This window comes from Geotrypetes seraphini, chromosome 1 (assembly GCF_902459505.1).
Source record: "Geotrypetes seraphini chromosome 1, aGeoSer1.1, whole genome shotgun sequence".
Lineage (NCBI taxonomy): Eukaryota > Metazoa > Chordata > Amphibia > Gymnophiona > Dermophiidae > Geotrypetes > Geotrypetes seraphini.
This window is the reverse complement of record NC_047084.1, coordinates 304416477-304434209: the sequence shown is the minus strand read 5'-3', so window position 1 is coordinate 304434209 and position 17733 is coordinate 304416477. Positions and strand designations below refer to the sequence as shown.

Here is a 17733-nt window from a genome sequence, read left to right as displayed (position 1 = left end):
GTTACGGTAAGTAACTGTGCTTTATCCCAGGACAAGCAGGCAGCTATTCTTGACTGATGGGTGACCTCCAAGCTAATAAAAGAGGGATGGAGGGAAGGTTGGCCATTAGGAAAACAAATTTTGCAAAACAGATTGGCCGAAGTGTCCATCCCGTCTGGAAAATGTGTCCAGACAATAATGAGATGTAAAAGTATGAACTGAGGACCAAGTGGCAGCTTTGCAGATTTCCTCAATGGGCGTGGATCGGAGGAAAGCTACAGATGCTGCCATAGCTCGGACTTTATGGGCTGTGACAGAACCTTCCAGTGTCAGTCCGGTCTGAGCATAACAGAATGAAATGCACGCTGCCAGCCAATTAGACAACGTACGTTTCGAAACAGGACGTCCCAATTTATTTGGATCAAAGGACAGAAAGAGTTGAGGGAATGATCTGTGAGGCTTAGTACGGTCTAAATAGTAAGCCAGAGCCCTCTTACAGTCCAAAGTATGTAAAGCCTGTTCACCAGAATGAGAGTGAGGTTTTGGAAAAAAGACAGGCAGAACAATGGATTGGTTGAGATGGAATTCAGAGACAACCTTCGGGAGAAACTTTGGATGAGTACGCAGAACCACCTTGTCATGATGAAAGACTGTAAAAGGTGGATCCGACACTAGTGCATGGAGCTCACTGACCCTCCTGGCAGAGGTAAGAGCAATAAGAAAAAGCACCTTCCAAGTGAGAAACTTGAAAGAAGCAGTAGCCAAGGGTTCAAATGGAGGCTTCATTAAAGCGGAAAGAACTACATTAAGATCCCAGATAACAGGAGGGGCTTTAAGAGGTGGTTTCACATTAAAAAGACCCCGCATGAACCTGGACACTAAGGGATGAGCTGAGAGGAGTTTTCCATGGATTGGCTCATGAAAAGCTGCTATAGCACTAAGATGGACTCTGATTGAAGTGGACTTGAGGCCAGAGTCTGACAAAGAAAGGAGATAATCCAACAATGTCTCCACTGCAAGGGAAGTGGGATCATAATGATGGAGAAAACACCATGAAGAAAACCGTGTCCACTTCTGATGGTAACATTGAAGAGTGGCCGGTTTCCTGGAGGCATCCAGAATTGAACGAACAGGCTGAGACAAGAGTGTATCATGAGAAGTCAGCCCGAGAGATACCAAGCTGTCAGGTGCAGAGACTGTAGGTTGGGGTGTAGGAGAGTTTCCTGATGCTGAGTAAGCAGAGAAGGATACAGAGGCAGAAGAAAAGGTTCCCTGGAACTGAGTTGAAGTAGAAGGGAGAACCAATGTTGCCTGGGCCACCTCGGAGCAATCAGAATCATGGTTGCTTGATCCCTCTTGAGCTTGAATAATGTTCTCAACATGAGAGGCAGAGGAGGGAAAGCGTACAGGAACAGATTGGACCAATCGAGGAGAAAAGCATCCGCTGCCAGACGGTGAGGTGAGTAGAGTCTGGAGCAGAATAGGGGCAGCTGATGATTGTGCGGAGCTGCAAAGAGGTCTATCTGAGGGGTGCCCCATTGAGCGAAGATGGATTGTAGAGTTACCGGATCGATTGTCCATTCGTGAGGTTGGAGAACTCTGCTGAGCTTGTCCGCTAAGGAATTCTCCTCTCCCTGAATGTAAATAGCTTTCAGGAATAGATGGTGATTTATGGCCCAAGTCCAGATCTTTTGGGCTTCCTGGCATAAGAGGCGAGAGCCCGTCCCACCCTGTTTGTTGATGTAGTACATCGCAACTTGATTGTCTGTGCACAACAGGACAACTTGAGGAAAAAGAAGATGTTGGAAGGCCTTGAGGGCATAAAACATCGCTCTGAGTTCCAGGAAATTGATGTGACGCTTCTTTTCCTGGGCAGTCCAAAGACCTTGAGTTTGGAACTCGTTCAAATGAGCTCCCCATGCATAAGGGGAGGCATCGGTGGTGATGACTAGTTGATGAGGAGGTTGATGGAACAGAAGACCTCTGGACAGATTTGAGGATACCAACCACCATTGTAGAGACTGACGAAGAGATGATGTCACAGATATGTGACGTGAGCAAGGATCCGTCGCTTGGGACCACTGGGTAGCTAGTGTCCATTGAGGAGTGCGCAGGTGAAGACGTGCAAGAGGCGTGACATGAACTGTGGAGGCCATGTGACCCAAGAGAATCATCATTTGCTTTGCTGTGATGGAACGCTGTGGAAGCACCTGCTGACATAGAGAGTGAAGCGTTTGAAGACGATTGGACGGCAGGAACGCTCTCATGAGGATTGTGTCCAAGACAGCTCCTATGAATTGAAGTCTCTGAGTGGGGATGAGATGAGATTTGGGTAGATTGATCTCGAACCCCAGAAGTTGAAGAAACCTGATGGTTTGGTTGGTGGCCAGGAGAACAGTCTGAGATGAATTGGCCTTTATCAACCAATCGTCCAGGTAAGGAAAGACCTGAAGGTGGTGAGATCGCAGGAAGGCAGCCACCACAATCAGACATTTGGTGAATACTCTCGGAGAGGAGGCAAGACCGAAGGGTAGCACCTTGTATTGGTAATGACAACGATTGATCATGAAGCGTAGGTATTGTCTGGAGGCCAGATTGACCGGTATATGAGTGTATGCTTCTTTGAGATCGAGAGAACATAGCCAGTCGCCTTGATTTAGAAGAGGATAAAGAGTGGCTAGAGAGAGCATTTTGAACTTTTCTTTGACCAAACATTTGTTGAGATCGCGGAGATCTAGAATTGGTCTGAGATCTCCTGTTTTTTTGGGGACTAAAAAGTAACGGGAGTAGAATCCCTGTCCCTTTTGATCTAGAGGAACCTCCTCTATGGCGTTCAAAAGGAGAAGGGATTGAACCTCCTGGAGAAGAAGGAAAGACTGATTGTGCGAAGCAGACTCTTTTGGTTGACTTGGAGGAGGTAGAGTTTGAAAGTTGAGAGAGTAGCCGTGGTGGATGATGTTCAGAACCCACTGATCTGACGTGATAAGTTCCCAACGGCTTATGAAATAAGAAAGACGTCCTCCTATAGGCTGTGGAAGTTGAGTAGGAGGGAGAAGACTGGCTATGTTCTGGAGAACCAAGTCAAAAGGGTTGAGTAGACTTTTGTGCAGGAGTAGATTTTACCTGCTGTTGTTGCTGAGGTTGTCTAGCAGCTGGACGCTGTTGCCTCTGACGCCTAGGTTGCTGAGCAGTTTGAGGCAGAGGACGAGCCACAAATCTACGTTGGTAGGTTGATTGTGGACGAAAGGGCCTAGTTGGTGGAGGCTTCTTAGGTTTAAGAAGCGTGTCCCATCTGGTCTCGTGAGCCGATAATTTCTGGGTAGTGGAGTCCATGGAATCTCCAAACAGCTCATCCCCTAAGCAAGGTGTATTGGCTAGCCTATCCTGGTGATTAACGTCCAGTTCTGAAACACGAAGCCAGGCTAGCCTTCGCATGGCCACTGAGATGGCCGTGGCTCTGGAGGTCAGCTCGAAAGTATCATAGATAGATCTTACCATGAATTTTCGAAGCTGTAAAAGAGATGAACAAGTGTGGTGAAAAGCAGACTTTTTCCTATCAGGAAGATATTTCTCAAAAGCAGTGATATTTTGTATTAAGTGCTTAAGATAAAAAGAGAAATGGAATGCATAATTTCCTGATCGATTTGCTAACATAGCATTTTGGTATAGCCTTTTACCAAACTTGTCCATAGATTTGCCCTCTCTGCCAGGAGGGACTGAGGCATATACACTAGCCCCTTTGGACTTTTTCAAAGTGGACTCAACCAAAAGGGACTCATGAGCTAATTGGGGCTTGTCAAACCCAGGAATAGGAATGACTTTATACAAGGAATCCAACTTTCTAGGCGCTCCAGGAATAGTTAAAGGAGATTCCAGATTTTTATAAAACGTCTCTCTCAATATATCATGGAGAGGGAGTTTAAGGTATTCCTTTGGAGGCTGGTCAAAGTCCAAGGCATCAAGGAAAGCCTTGGATTTCTTTGACTCAGCCTCCAAAGGAATGGAGAGAGAATCACACATTTCCTTCAAAAATGAAGAAAAGGAAGATACTTCTGGTTTAGAGGAGGCTTCTAAAAGAGACGGGTCCTCATCACCAGAAGAGCATTCTCCCTCCGAAAGAAGAGGATCCTCCGAGTCACCCCATAAGTCAGGGTCTCGAACCTGAGAACTCCGGTCTCGAGACTCTGGAGTGGAAGGCTCTAAATGCCGGGACTTGTGAAGAGACTTCCCTGACCTGCCCGATTCGGTACCGGGAGATGCTACAGTACGCACCGGAGCCGAAGTTTGTACAGCTTGATGGTGAGCTCTCGGCTCCGGCGCCAGAATCGGCATGGAGACCGAGGAAACCGACTGTACCGGTACCGATAGAGTGGACGTCGATAAAATAGGACGGTCCACTATCGGTACCGGTGGCTCAGACCGGACTGGTACCGGCAAATTCGATGCCAGGGCTGGAGGTAGGAGGTGCTGTAGCTGTTCTTTAAGTTGTTCCTTCAGAACAGCGGCTATACGCTCCTCAAGGGAAGGCACCGGTACCGTCTTTTTCTTTAATGGTACCTTCGGTGCCGCTCTACGCTCCGAGGATGAGGACCCCGATGTCGAGGGGCTCACCTCTATTGGAGCGGAGCGCTTCCGTGGGCGCCTCGAGGTCGGCAGAATTGGACTCGCTGCCATCGAGACCGGAGGACGCTCCAACGGGGAAGGCTTCTTAGCCGGCTTACCTGGAGTCGACACCGCCGCGGTATCGCGTGGTGTCGATGATGTGGGTGCCGACTGCGCCGGTGCCGATGTCGGTGCCGGTGTAGAATCAGACATCTCGGCACCAAACAATAATTTTTGTTGAATCTCTCGATTTTTAAGAGTTCTCTTTTTTAAAGTTGCACAGCGGGTGCAGGTTGACGCTCGATGGTCGGGACCAAGACACTGGAGACACCAATTATGAGGATCAGTTAGTGAAATTGGTCGTGCACACCGCTGGCACTTTTTGAAGCCGGGTTGGGGGGGCATGAATGTAAATACGGCTTCAGCCAAATCGAAGGCCGAGGCCTCGATGGTGGCTAAAGGCCCCGCCGGGGCAAGGCCGAAAAACAGGCAAAAAAACAAAATGTTTTTTTTTTTTTTTTTTTAAGAAAGAAAATAAAGAAAAAAGGAAAGGAAATAATATTCCTCAAAAAGTTTACGCGAGCGGGAAGTTCACAAAAAATCCTCTCACAACAGCCGTTGAGAGAGACGCGTCTTCTTAGCTCCGCGGAAACTAAGAAACTGGGGACCGCGCGCCTCTGTCGGGCGGGAAGGCACTCGCGCGTGCGCGGTGCGGCCTACCAGAACTTTCTAAGTTCTTAGAGTGCAATCACTCTAAAATTGTCCGTACCGGGGCTCCGTCGGTGCCGTCACCCATCAGTCAAGAATAGCTGCCTGCTTGTCCTGGGATAAAGGCTTTTATGGAAGCCATGGGCTAGTGCATGCAAAGGCTTTTATAATTCCCTCCAGGTTTGCGAAGGGATGTCTTCTGCCCAGTGATTGACAGGCAAGTCCAGCATCCATTAAATCGTATTGCAAGCTGGGTTCAATTTAGGAGCTGAGACTCCAGAATATTCTCTTTTTAAGTGCAGGGGGCAGGATTATGGCTCAGGCAAACTAGGAAACCAAGGAAAATGCAGAACAGATGTACTTGATGCAGGCCCTTTATTCAAACAGTCCGTTGTTTAAAAATCATATATCCATGTTAGTTCACAAGAAATCGGGACCGAATATGGTCCGTGTTTCGATTAAAACATCTTCCTCAGGGGTCCTAATGAGAAATTGAAAATAAGGAGTTGTTGCATGTTCAATAAATGTGATTACGGTACATCGAGCCAGAGGTGTGTGCTCTGTGAATGGGCACTATGTGCAGCCAGTGACATGTGAGACAGGGTCTGTATTGATGTGGATTAGAAAATGACATGGGGAAAAAATTTATCACCATCCCTGTCCCGTCCCCGCGAGCTCAGTCCCCGTCCCCGCACTGCAAATTGTCAGATCCCATCCGCACAAGCCTCAAATAGTTATGATTTTATATTGAACTTATTTCATTAAAGTATAAAAGGAGACAATATTCTGTATAATTGTCATTTTATAAACACAAATAATACAGAGCAAGGATCAACAAAACCCTTGTCTCCCCCTCCCTTTCACAAATATCCCCTCCACTATTGTGAAAATTGAACAAACCAAATTTCTACAGAATACTACATAGAAAAATCAAGCTAACAGAATACTTCAGTCACACCTGGCAGGAATAGTGTTAGGGGAGAGCAACTAGGGCAACTGCCCCCCTGGTCAGAGAGAGAACCCTAAGCCAGTGGAAGCTAAAGAAGCACAGCCTGGGCTTTGCGGTCCAAAGTTATGTCTAATACCAGCTCTAGCATGATACATATTTCAAATCTGAAATATTCTAATCACAAAATATAAGATAATTTTTTTTCTACCTTTTGTTGTCTGGTAATTTTACTCTTCAAATCACATTGGTCTCAGGCTTTGGTTTTGGGTTCCTTCTGTCTTCATCGTGGCATGGCTGGCTCCTGAAAGTAAAATAGGCCCAAATGGGGAGGAGATGCCGAGTCTGACACGGCCACAATTTTTTACCACAGGAGCAAAACTTTTCACTGCTTTCACAGGCGATGAAAGATCTTGTTCCCATTCCTGTGGTAAACCAGTTTCAAATGTCCCCATTACTGTGGATTTACTGCGGTGACCACGGTTTACCGTGGTAAACAGTCCCCGTGTCATTCTCTAATGTGGATGCCTAGGGCCCAATGTTTAAGAGAGGTTTTCTAAAGATGTGTAATAGAGAATGACACAGGGACAAATATTTCACCGTCCCCACAAGAACTCAATTTCCCTGTCACGTCCCCGCAAGTTTTGTCGCTGTCACTGTCCCTGTCCTATTCCTGTAAGCTCTGCCTCAACTGCACAAGCCTAGAACACTTATGATTTTAAAGTGTTTGAGGCTTGTGGAGATGAGGACAGAGCTTGCAGGAATGGGGCAGAGACAGGAAAAGAACTCGCTGGGACGGGAAAATGAGTTCCCGCGGGGTCAGGGGAAAAATTTGTCCCCGGGTCATTCTCTAATGTGTAATTCAATGGATCCCTAAGTGGATTTTTATTCAGGTAAGACAGCTGCTGCTGGCAGACAGAAAAAATGGAGCTGAAGCAGAGCCAACACAATCTATTCTGCCTGCTTCCTCGGTCAGCAGGAGGAGTCAGCGAGCAATACTTCTTATCTGCTGCTTCCTCCTATGTGGTTTAGCTCTGCAATCTGAACCATGTGGGGTCCCCTTTGTGGGAGTCTTAAATGTATTTATATTATGATGGGGATCGATGTACCTGTCTACCAGAGGATTAATCCTGCCCTGCTTACTACACACATTTGAAGTGTATTTTGAATTAACGCTGATCTTCTGATTTGGCTGCATCTTGAAAGTGGAAGCTGAATTCAAAAGTTAGAAAAAGATTGCTCCTGCAAAACGGACATGGGGGCAGTTGGGGGATAAATTTTGTGTCTTACAGTTTAAACTGTAGAAATTCCAAGTAAAAAAAAAAAAAAAAAAAGAAAAATACTCAGAGGAGAGTGGTCCATATCTTAAAGAAAAGTCCTTCAGAACCAGTTTTGATGATAATGAATGGTAATAAATGTTGAAGTGGGACCACGAGACTCCGCCAGAAGGTTAAATAGAAAGTTAAATGTTTTGGCTCTCAGCCCATGGGTTATAAAGAGGAGCCAGTGTATCTTGGCAGAGCATAACCTCCCTCCCCTAAGAATCGTGCTTGTAGCAGAAAAGAAAATGCGCTGAGTTCATAAGGAGATTTTTAAAAGTCAGTCAGAGAAGACTCACCCCTTAGAAATGGGGCATAATCTGGGTTTAGAACACTAACACAGGACTTTTCCGAGCGCTTAGCCTGGATTTATTGCAGCCTGTTTTTAACCCTTTATTTGGCATTGTTGCTCAGAAGCAACATTTGCCTTCTATGGCTCTTATGGGAGATCTGCATCTTCAAATGCCTGATAGGTTTATGTTTATTAAAATTTGATATACCACTTATTGAACTAAAAAAAAATAAAATTTGATATACCACCATAGCATACAACTGTTCACAGTGGTTTACAATAAAATACAGCATAGAAAAGAACTCCATCAATATATAGAAGCAGACCTATTTAAAATTTAAACAATCTTAAAATACAATTTTGTATTACTGTTACTTGGCACTGTTGCTCTTGTTCAACTTTAAGTTACATAAAGCAGCCGTTTTCACCATCTGCCAATTAAAGGGTTAAAGCTTTTTCTGTTTTTTTTTTTGCAGGTTGTGCACTAATATTATGAGCATTAACACATGGTACCAATAAAAAAAAATAACTGGGGAGCACTAAGGAGGGAATTCATCAAAGGGCGCTATGCTAACAATTATAAGTGTTAAAAGCTAAAGATGCCATTATATTCCTATGACACCGTCTTGAAATTAGTTCTTATCTCTGGTAACACGTATGAATTAAATAACAAGCATTGACAAAGTGTACCCTTTCATGTATATTGTCTTATTTAAGCTTAATACATGATAATTAAGTAGAATCTTCAGATGTGTCTCCCATATGGTACCATTTGGAATCATACATTGTGCCCGTCATTGATCCGCTTCCAATATCAAATTTATCTTATCACTTTGCGGGTAAGGGAGGGAAAGAGAGAAGCTGCTTCACTGGCTGGGGGGTGGGAAGGGAGAGAAAGAGAGAGGTGGGGGTAGGGCAGGACAGAGAAAACTTCTTGCCCGCTCAAAACTGGTTGTATGACTATGCCACTGACAGCCTGGTAAAAGGACTCATACGCTTCTTGCAACATTGATGCGGTGGTAGCTTTTAAGTTTATCAAATAATTCTCCCACACATATTTGCACAATACCCATTTGGGGGTAACCGCACAAATAGGAGCCGTAACTTACAAGTGATAAGTTATTCTATTAAGTTTAGAAGTACATATTCACTGGTCCTGCCTAACTGGATAAGGCTACTAAATAGTGGACATACAGTTAAGTGGATGAACTATTTGCTTATCTTTACGTAGTAGCCATGGGTCTGAATACTGCTCCTACTGTGCTCAAGGCTGGCATTAGGGGAAACAAACAGGTCAATTGCCCCACAGCTTTAGGGGGATCTTGTGGGCTGGGATATCCTTCACTTCTCCCCACCTCATTTTGAAGGCCCCTCACCTTTGAAATGCAAAGGGGTCGCTGGCACAGCAATGATTCTCTAGCACTGCTCATGGCTTCCTCGGAGCTGTTCCTCTTCCAAGGTCTTCCCCAGCGGAAACAGTAAGTTATGTCAGAGGGAGCAGACTGTGGCAGAGCAACAGCGCTGAAGAAGTCATGAGCAGTGCTAGAGAATCGTTGCCACGCCGGCACCTCCTTTGCATTTTAAAAGGTGAGGGGGGTTTGGAACAGGGTGGGGAAAAGGGAAGGACATCCCAGCCCATTAGTCAGATTGTGAGCCCAGCAGGACAGATAGGGAGAAATACTTGAGCATCTGAATGTAAAACCACTTAGGCCTAAGTGGTGTATAAATACTAAAATAAATTATAGAATACTAGCCTAAGTCCATGTTTACGCCCCTAACTTTAGGCATGAGCACTTAGGCTAGCTCAATGGCTGGTGTAAATTTTTGTGTCTAAATATAAGTAGTTAGGTGTTTAAATGCTAGCATTCTATAAGATGTGCACATAAGTGCTAGGCACACCTCTGACCCACATATGCACCTTTCAGGTCCACGCCCCCTTGTGGTTGCATGCTTAATTTGCAAAATCCCAACTAAAGGCAGTGATGCACGTAACTGCCAATAATCAGTTTACAAAGATTACATTTAGTCCAAAAAACAGTGGCACAACTTATTACTAGAGCTAAGAAACAGAACATATGACAGCAATCTTATATCAGCTGCACTGGTTGTCTGTAGAAAAACGTATTGATTTCAAACTAGTGTGCCTTGTTTGGAAAGCATTAAATACGGGTCGTCCTCTGTCTTTTTCTAGAAAATTGATTAAGTATTCTCGAGGGCATTGTGTTAGTCAAAAAAAGGATCTTCTTTAGCTAACAAGTCTTGCTGTCATTAAGCTCTTTTTGACCAGGAAATGCGCTTTTTCGTATACTGGCCCAGTTTTATGGAAACTTTGGTTGAAAAGCTCCCATGAAAAACTTTCCTATTTTGTTTTTATAAAAATCCATTAAGAGATTATTGTTCCAACAATATTACAATTGATGGGCTTTTACAAAATGGAGGCATTAGATGTGGAACTAGTGATTATGGAGTATTTTCATACTGCTGTGTAAGAAGTAGGTAGATATTATATATATCTTATAATATAAAACCCTAAGCCACGCATGCGCACTTCCACTTGCATGTTCCGTATGTCCATGGCCTGAAGAAGTGCGCATGCGCGACTACAACACACTCGCGGACCCGGTGGAGCAGTGGCAGCAACCGAGTGGTGGAGAGCAGCCCTGCTCTGCCCGTTGACCCTCCACAAACCTCCCGGCTCCAGCGGCGTAGGCAGCACTTTAAACACGCTGCTTCGCGCCCTTCTACTGCTGATTTCCTCTGCCGCGTCTCTGATGACATCATCGGAGACAGACGCGGGAGAGGAAATCGGCAGTAGAAGGCCGCGAAGCAGCGTGTTTAAAGTGCTGCCTACGCAGCTGGAGCCCGGAGATTTGTCGGCGGTGGGAGGGTGTTGGATGTGCGTGCACATCTTGTTAAACGCTATCCCCCCTCTTTTGCCAAGGCGCGCTAGCCGATTTAGCGTGCACTAAATATTAATATGTGTTAAATGCTAACACGCCCATAGAATATAATGGACGCATTAGCATTTAGGGTGTGCTAAAACGGCTAGCGCGCCTTAGTAAAAGGACCCCTATGCATGGAAAAATCTTTTAAAGCATAACTGGTGTATAAAGAAATAACACCTAAAAACTAAGGAAATAAGGTGATACCTTTTTTATTGGACTAACTGAATGCATTTTATGATGAGCTTTCATAGGTAACCCTTCTTCAGATCAGAAATGAGCATAACTGGAAAGGGGGCAATAGACATTGGAGGGTATTCCTTAAAGAGGCGTGCCCTATTATAGAATTTGTGGGAGCCTCACCTGTAAATCTTTTATGCGTTGTTTATAGAACAGTGCTGAGCACTCAATTTCGAATTTGGGTACCATTTGCAGAATCTAGTCCTAAGTGTTGGATTGTGCACACAAGTTTATAGAATTAAGGGGACATTGTCAATGTTTAAGTCAAGTAAAGGTTCAATTGCCCAAATGTGAATTAATCGGGGCAAAGCCACAGTTTGCAATGATCTAGAATTAGGCGACACTGAATCCTGGAGCCAGGTATCTGGGATTTTGCAGCTTCTGGCACTGTAAACACAGAAAATACACCACACTGATATTGTAGGTACTTTTTACCTTTAATTCCTTGTGCCATTCTAGATTACTTTGAATGCACACTAGATAAATACAACCTAGTTTATGTTTATTCGTATTTATAGATCACCCTTCGCTACAACAACAGAGCGGTGTACAAAAATTAAAAAAACAGAAGTAAAGAAACTCCATTGTCAAGAAAAGAGACAGAAAATAAAATTATAAAAATAAAAGAATATTTTTCAGCAAGATTTAAACTCTGTCTTAAAACTTTATTTCCGCAAATCACAAATTCCTTTTGTAGGGCAACGATTATGGATATGCCCTGATGTGAATAAAAAAACCTCAGGAAAGAAGAAAACTTTTTCTTGTAGTGAGGCAAGAAACCAAAGAGATTGGAGCGACTTTTTAACTGATGTACCCATGTAAATGTCTCATTAAATATGCAGGGACAAAGTATACTTTTTTTGTTCCTGACCATTTGCGGTCTTTTATGGACTTAAAGAAGATCTCTAGGGGATAAATGGAAGTAATAATTGAATGTAGGAACCACCGTTAAGTCTTTAGTTATTTCTATATTTTTTCTTATTTTTCTTTTTATTAATCTGATCCCTTGTTTACAGATTATTGAGGTCTAAGAAGGATAGAATTTATTTCCTTATGTTTTACTAATTTTGAGATAGTTAATAGTTCTTTTCCGGTTTTCCTGCTCATGTTGTAATACTTGTATGTTATTTCAAACTCAATAAATAAAGAATTAAAAAAATAAAATAAAAGGATAATATAAATGCTGCTATTAGGAATCCTTCCCTAGTTTCCAGTCCAAAAGATTTTGAGTACCTTAGAAAACAAGAATGTTTCTAAGAGAATGCTAAACCAAAAAGATAGGTTTTCAATAAGCTTCTGAATTTAATATAAGAAAGTTCATTACATAATACAATAGGGAGAGAATTCCACAAATATGGAACAGAAGCAAAAAAGGCAGAATTACCTATGGAAGTCAACCTAACCAGAGCGCTCTAGAGAGCTGCCAGTATTGGACTATAGTTTGTTTGTTTATTTCTCACCCGTCCTTATCCAAGATGAGTTACATATTAACATACAAATTAAAACATTTACATTTGTCGTACACAACACTTCAAGGACACACTATAACAAATTGCATACTTACATATCAAATCAAATTACATGGTGGCATAGCAAGGGTAAGAGGCATTCAGGGTGGTGGCACCCCTGCCTTTTTCTCTGCCCCTGCTCCGTCCCGTCTCTCCCACCAAGGGCACATCTTCCATTCCCCCTGTAGCTCTTTAACTTCGTCAGCGCAAGCAGCGTCTCCAACCTACTTTCCGCGCCAGCCTCGGCTCTCCCGCTGATGCTACTTCCTGGTCCCGCAACCAGGAAGTGACCAGAGGGAGAGCCAAGGCTGGCACAAGCAGCAGGTTGGAGATGCTACTCGCACTGGCAAAGAGTTAGAGGTATAGAGGGAGGGAAGGTGCGCGCATAGCAAAGAAGGACCTAGGGGCAGAGAGGAGGCGAGGTGACAGTGCCCCCAACAAGATTGCCCCCCTGCCCCTTTTACTATGCGACTGCCTATGGTCCTTCCCACCCTTTTCCATCTGAGTGTTAGTCATGTCCTGTTTTTATAGACCATTCCTTTATTCCTCACATTACTCACTGCCAAGTATTTCAGCATACCTCTCCAATCAATACCAGCATAAGTTCATTTTAACAATGAAAATCTTTCTTTTGTCTGGTGAAGCAAGATCTCTCCTTCAGTGAATCAGCAGGTTGAAAGATTCACTGGTAGTTATTCTTCTCTTAGAAACAGTGTGAGTTAAGCTCTATTTATAATAATAATAATAATAACTTTATTTTTCTATACCGCCATAATCTTGCGACTTCTAGGCGGTTCACAATGAAGATAAGCTGTACAGTCAGCGAATTACAGAGTATAGATAGAAGTGAGAACATTCAGCGATCAGTGAATTAGAAAGGTGCCAAATGGTTAGGAGAAAGATGTACATAGGTTGTTGAAAAGAGTTAACTTAATTTTCATATTACATTGAAAAACATTGGGCATCAGCTGAAAGCTGGGTACAATTATGAGGAAGACATAATAGTAGGCGGAAAAAAAAATGGGGCTTCTAATTGAGAGGAATAAAGGAATATGGGTGAGGTGAGGTAGCTTTGATTGTGAGGGGAAAAATCTGGCTAGGACATGAATTTCTTAAATAAGGCGGTTTTTAATTCTTTCCGAAAGACACTGTAGGTCAGTCTGGCTGCATCAATGAGGTAGCCTAGCCAAGTTTGCTGTCTACCAGTTTGGAACTTGAATGTTCTGTCTACGAAGGTTCGATATCTGCAGCCTGTGATTTTCAGGTATGTAAAAAGGCTTCGGTTTCTGGTCGACCTCGTAGGGAAATAGAATTCAAAGTGCGGTAGAAGGTAGTTGGGGGCCATTCCCCAGACTAGTTTATAGCAAAAGCAGGAGAATTTGAATAAAATTCGAGCCTCAATTGGTAGCCAATGCAACAGTTTGTAGAAGGGACTAACGTGATCACTTTTCTTTAGTCCGAATATTAAGCGGACGGCTGTGTTTTGAACTATTCTCAATTTTCTCATGTTTTTTTTGGGTATCCCCAGGTAGATGATGTTTCAGTAATCCAGGATGGGTAGAATCAGTGACTGTACTAGTAGTCTGAAGGAGCGAGGGTCGAAGTATTTTTTTATGGTTTTCAGTTTCCAGAGGGTGAAGAAGCATTTTTTTGTCACCGTATTTATGTGATTGGTCAGGGTCAGGTGGGTATCTAAGGTGACTCCTAGTATTCTTATAGTTTGTAGTATTGGATGATCGTGAACATTTACGTGAATTGTGGTTGTATTAATTTTTTCCTTTGGGCTTGCCAGGAAAATTTTTGTCTTTTCTGAGTTTAGTTTCAATTTGAAGTTTATAGTCCATTGTTCGATTTCGGTCATGATGTATGAGATGTGTTTTGAGTTGACGGTGGTCGCTTTTGTAATTGGAATTAGTATAGATATATCATTTGCGTATATATAGTAAGTTAGTTTTAACTTTTGAAGTAAGTGACCTAGAGAGGAGATGTATATATTGAACAAGGTGGGAGATAGGGGGGAACCTTGAGGGACTCCCGAAGGGCTTTTCCAAGGTTTGGAGTAATTTCCGTCATGGACCGTCATGATCTGCTTCTCCTCTCTATTCCCCTTCCATGGCTAGTATCTCTCCATGGCTAGTATCCCCTTCCATGGCTAGTATGTTGACCGGGGGAGGAGAGGAGGATGGAGGGGGGAGGGGATAGAGAAGAAAAAAGGGAAATTCTGGCTGCAAAGCAGGAGGTAAAGAGGGGAAGAGAAGATGCTGGTCACAGTAGGAGGTAGAAAGGGGAAGGGAGATGTTGGCAATCTGTGAACCATATAAAAGGGAAGGGGAGATGCTGAATTATTGGATAAGGGGAAGGGTAGTAGACCCTTGGAGGGATGAGTATTTGCCTAAGGTATCTGATACCCATGGGCTGATCTTGATATTAAGCAGTGCTGTCCTTTAGCAGAGCAATTTACTGCTGATTTTCCATGTTACTACAGTACTCCCCCCAAATTCACGGGGGTTCTGTTCCAGGAGCACCCATGAATTTTGAAAAACCGTGGATGCGGTTTAGGAGTGGATCAGAGACAGGAGAAGCAGGAGAGGGCAGCTGGGGCAGTGGCAGGTGCTGAAAATCGGGTGGGGGATCATTCTTAGTATTTTCCGATCGCCTCTTCCGGGAACTAAAGTCAGGCTACACCAATCAGGAGCTGTTTTGACATGCCAGATAGCAGCTCCTGATTGGTGTAACCTGAACAAATTTATGTTGCAATTGTGAAAAGTCAAGCAGTTTACCACCTGAAATAATATCATCCAAAGTGTGTATACCTGCCTTCATCCAATGTTTCCAGATGATCTTAAACCTGCCAATTTGAATCATGGAGTTCAGCCAAAGGGACTGACAGGTGGATGTATGAATTGGAATAGGTGTTAAATTATTCACACATTTTAGTGTCTGCCAGGTATCAACTCAAATTCTATTGTCTTTATATATCTAGGTAGCTTGATACTTGGAACGTGACATAGTCTCAGAGGATACAATCAAGAAAATCTACTGTTCAAAATTACAATGTCAATTCATTCAACAATTTATTAATGCAATAATTTAATAATTCAATAGTTAAGTAACACCGAAACATACACATTAAATTACATTCCAAAAACTCGAAGGAAGGAAGGAATCCAAAACTTCATTACATTCGCACATTTCTAATTGGAATAGCTCACTTATCTTTGATTTATTCAAGCTTCAACATAAAGTCCAAGAAGACATCAGAAGGCCAATAGGAATCCTTAACCATCCAAAGAGAGTCGATACTCAAAATCCATGAGTTCATGTGCAATCAAATCCCAAATAAATCAGCGAAGATAAAGTGCAAGTGCAGAAATCAAGTGATGTAGTGATCAAATCATGTTCAGAAGTATTGGGAATAAACCCATCCAGTAAAAAACGTAAGACATTCAATATCAGTTTCAGTGAGAAAAACATCCAAGTGCCGATTTATGCTATTTTTTGGGACATCTTATTGTTTTGAAAATGAGCCCCATAGACATTTCTTCCCATTCAAAAATTGCTGTTGGATTTCCTACTCTTAGGCCCTCTCATAGCGTTCCCTCCCCTCCCCCACTCATGCTATTTGAACAAACTGCAATGTGAAACATCCAAATTCTGACTTTCCAACAGTACAATTTTTAGCAGATGGACTTTTTTTTAGGCATTTTGAGGTGTCCATCTGTTTTGAAAAAGAGCACCATAGGTTTTGTTTACCTCTGTCATCTGTAAGAAAAGAGAAGTAGATTGTAAATCATAATTTTGCATAATGCATAGATTTTGAGAGCTAGAAAGCAATGATACCCTGCCTTGTCTCCACAGATAAGACTCTACAAGAGAAGAGAACTGTGGTAGGAAACATTTGAAAGGAGTATATATGCTTAGGAGGATCCCAAGAGAAGGGAGCCCTTTTACAAAAATACAAAAAACCCTGGTGAGTCAAATTGGATACTTGGTTCAGAGAGCTAGATTGCCCAGCTGTTGGGGCCTGGAGAACAGGATAAGAGAAACCATCACGGATGTAAGAGTTTTCCTGTACCATGGTGACAGCATGGTGACTAACTGATACTGTACAACTGAAAAACATTGTGTACCTCGGAGCAAATATTTATTTACACAAGCTATAGTCTCATGGAGCAACACCATTTTAGGGGCAGTGTGTGTGTGTGTTGGGGAGATGAGGTGGCAGATGACAGAATATAAGCAGGAGGGGTTGTGAGAGGGGTGAGATTCAACACCTTGAGCAAAGGGGAGGGAAACAGGTACTGATTTAGTTAAGTGAAGGGCCCCTAGGAACATGTGGCCACTCCTGTCTTTAAGGTTGACCCTGAATATTTGATAAGAAAAAGAGGTCCAAGGAGCCCAGACTCTCCCTCCAGGAGATTGATCTCAAAGAGACCCTCCAGGAAAAGAGCCTGAGAGATCGGGTCATAATCTACATTCTCCAGCATGAGAGTCAAGCTAAAGAACAGCTCAGAAAGCAAAGGAGGAAATTCCTAATAGAGTTAATAAGAGAATCCTAGACAGGAAGAAATACTTCACGGGCAAGGACATCAGACACAGACTCATGTCTCATCTATACTTTGAAAATGTCACTGTCAAACAGAATTTTGTATTTATTGTCTGTATATCAAATTCAGTAAGAGCTTATTGGGAAAAATATGTCTCTGTCAAAAAGAATGGTTTAATAATTGCAAAGGGAAGAATTCATGGCTGAGTTTGTTTCTGTCACAGCTGCTTCTCTCAAACACACAGAGCAAGCAGCGTCCTTCCCTGGTGGAATTTTAGCTCTCTCAACGTGACGAGCATATTTTCAAGTAGAATAACATCTATGTGCAGAGGACAGGGGTTGTACATGCTCTCAGTACTGCATCTCCTCTAATCTTTGCCTAACAATGTACAGGTAGTCTTATGTACTATCTGCCCGATATCCAGCGCTATTTAACCAGCTAGGAACGGATCCTGGCTGGTTAAATAGCGCTAAGCCGGCTAAGTGCTAATATTCAACGTGAGATGGCTGCTGAATATTAGCACTTAGTGGCTAGCCGGCTATGTCATATGACTTAGTCAGATATCTGTGAAATTTAAAGCACTAGCCAACTAAGTTTAGTGATCAAATAAGGCCGGGTAAATAGCTGCAGTGACATAGTAAGGGGGGCAG

The 17733-nt window shown here is 43.1% G+C and overlaps 2 protein-coding genes across 5 annotated transcripts in view; one reads left to right on the top strand and one right to left on the bottom strand.

The window, feature by feature from the left end:
• LOC117365127 (dedicator of cytokinesis protein 2-like) overlaps nucleotides 1-17733 on the bottom strand; it is a 1549644-nt gene that overhangs the window by 712687 nt on the left and 819224 nt on the right. The window lies entirely within an intron of this gene.
• LOC117365135 overlaps nucleotides 1-17733 on the top strand; it is a 405951-nt gene that overhangs the window by 142291 nt on the left and 245927 nt on the right. The window contains exon 3 of one of the 4 annotated variants that reach the window (XR_004540364.1): nucleotides 16395-16506. The exons of 2 other annotated variants lie outside the window; for them this stretch is intronic. Coding sequence is in view for 1 of the 2 variants with exons in the window: in XM_033955156.1 (XP_033811047.1) it covers nucleotides 16395-16398 (4 nt within the window). In the remaining variant the exon portion in view is untranslated. Of the gene's footprint in view, nucleotides 1-16394; nucleotides 17503-17733 lie in introns of those variants that run through there. One more of the 4 variants, XM_033955156.1, reaches the window with a different exon arrangement.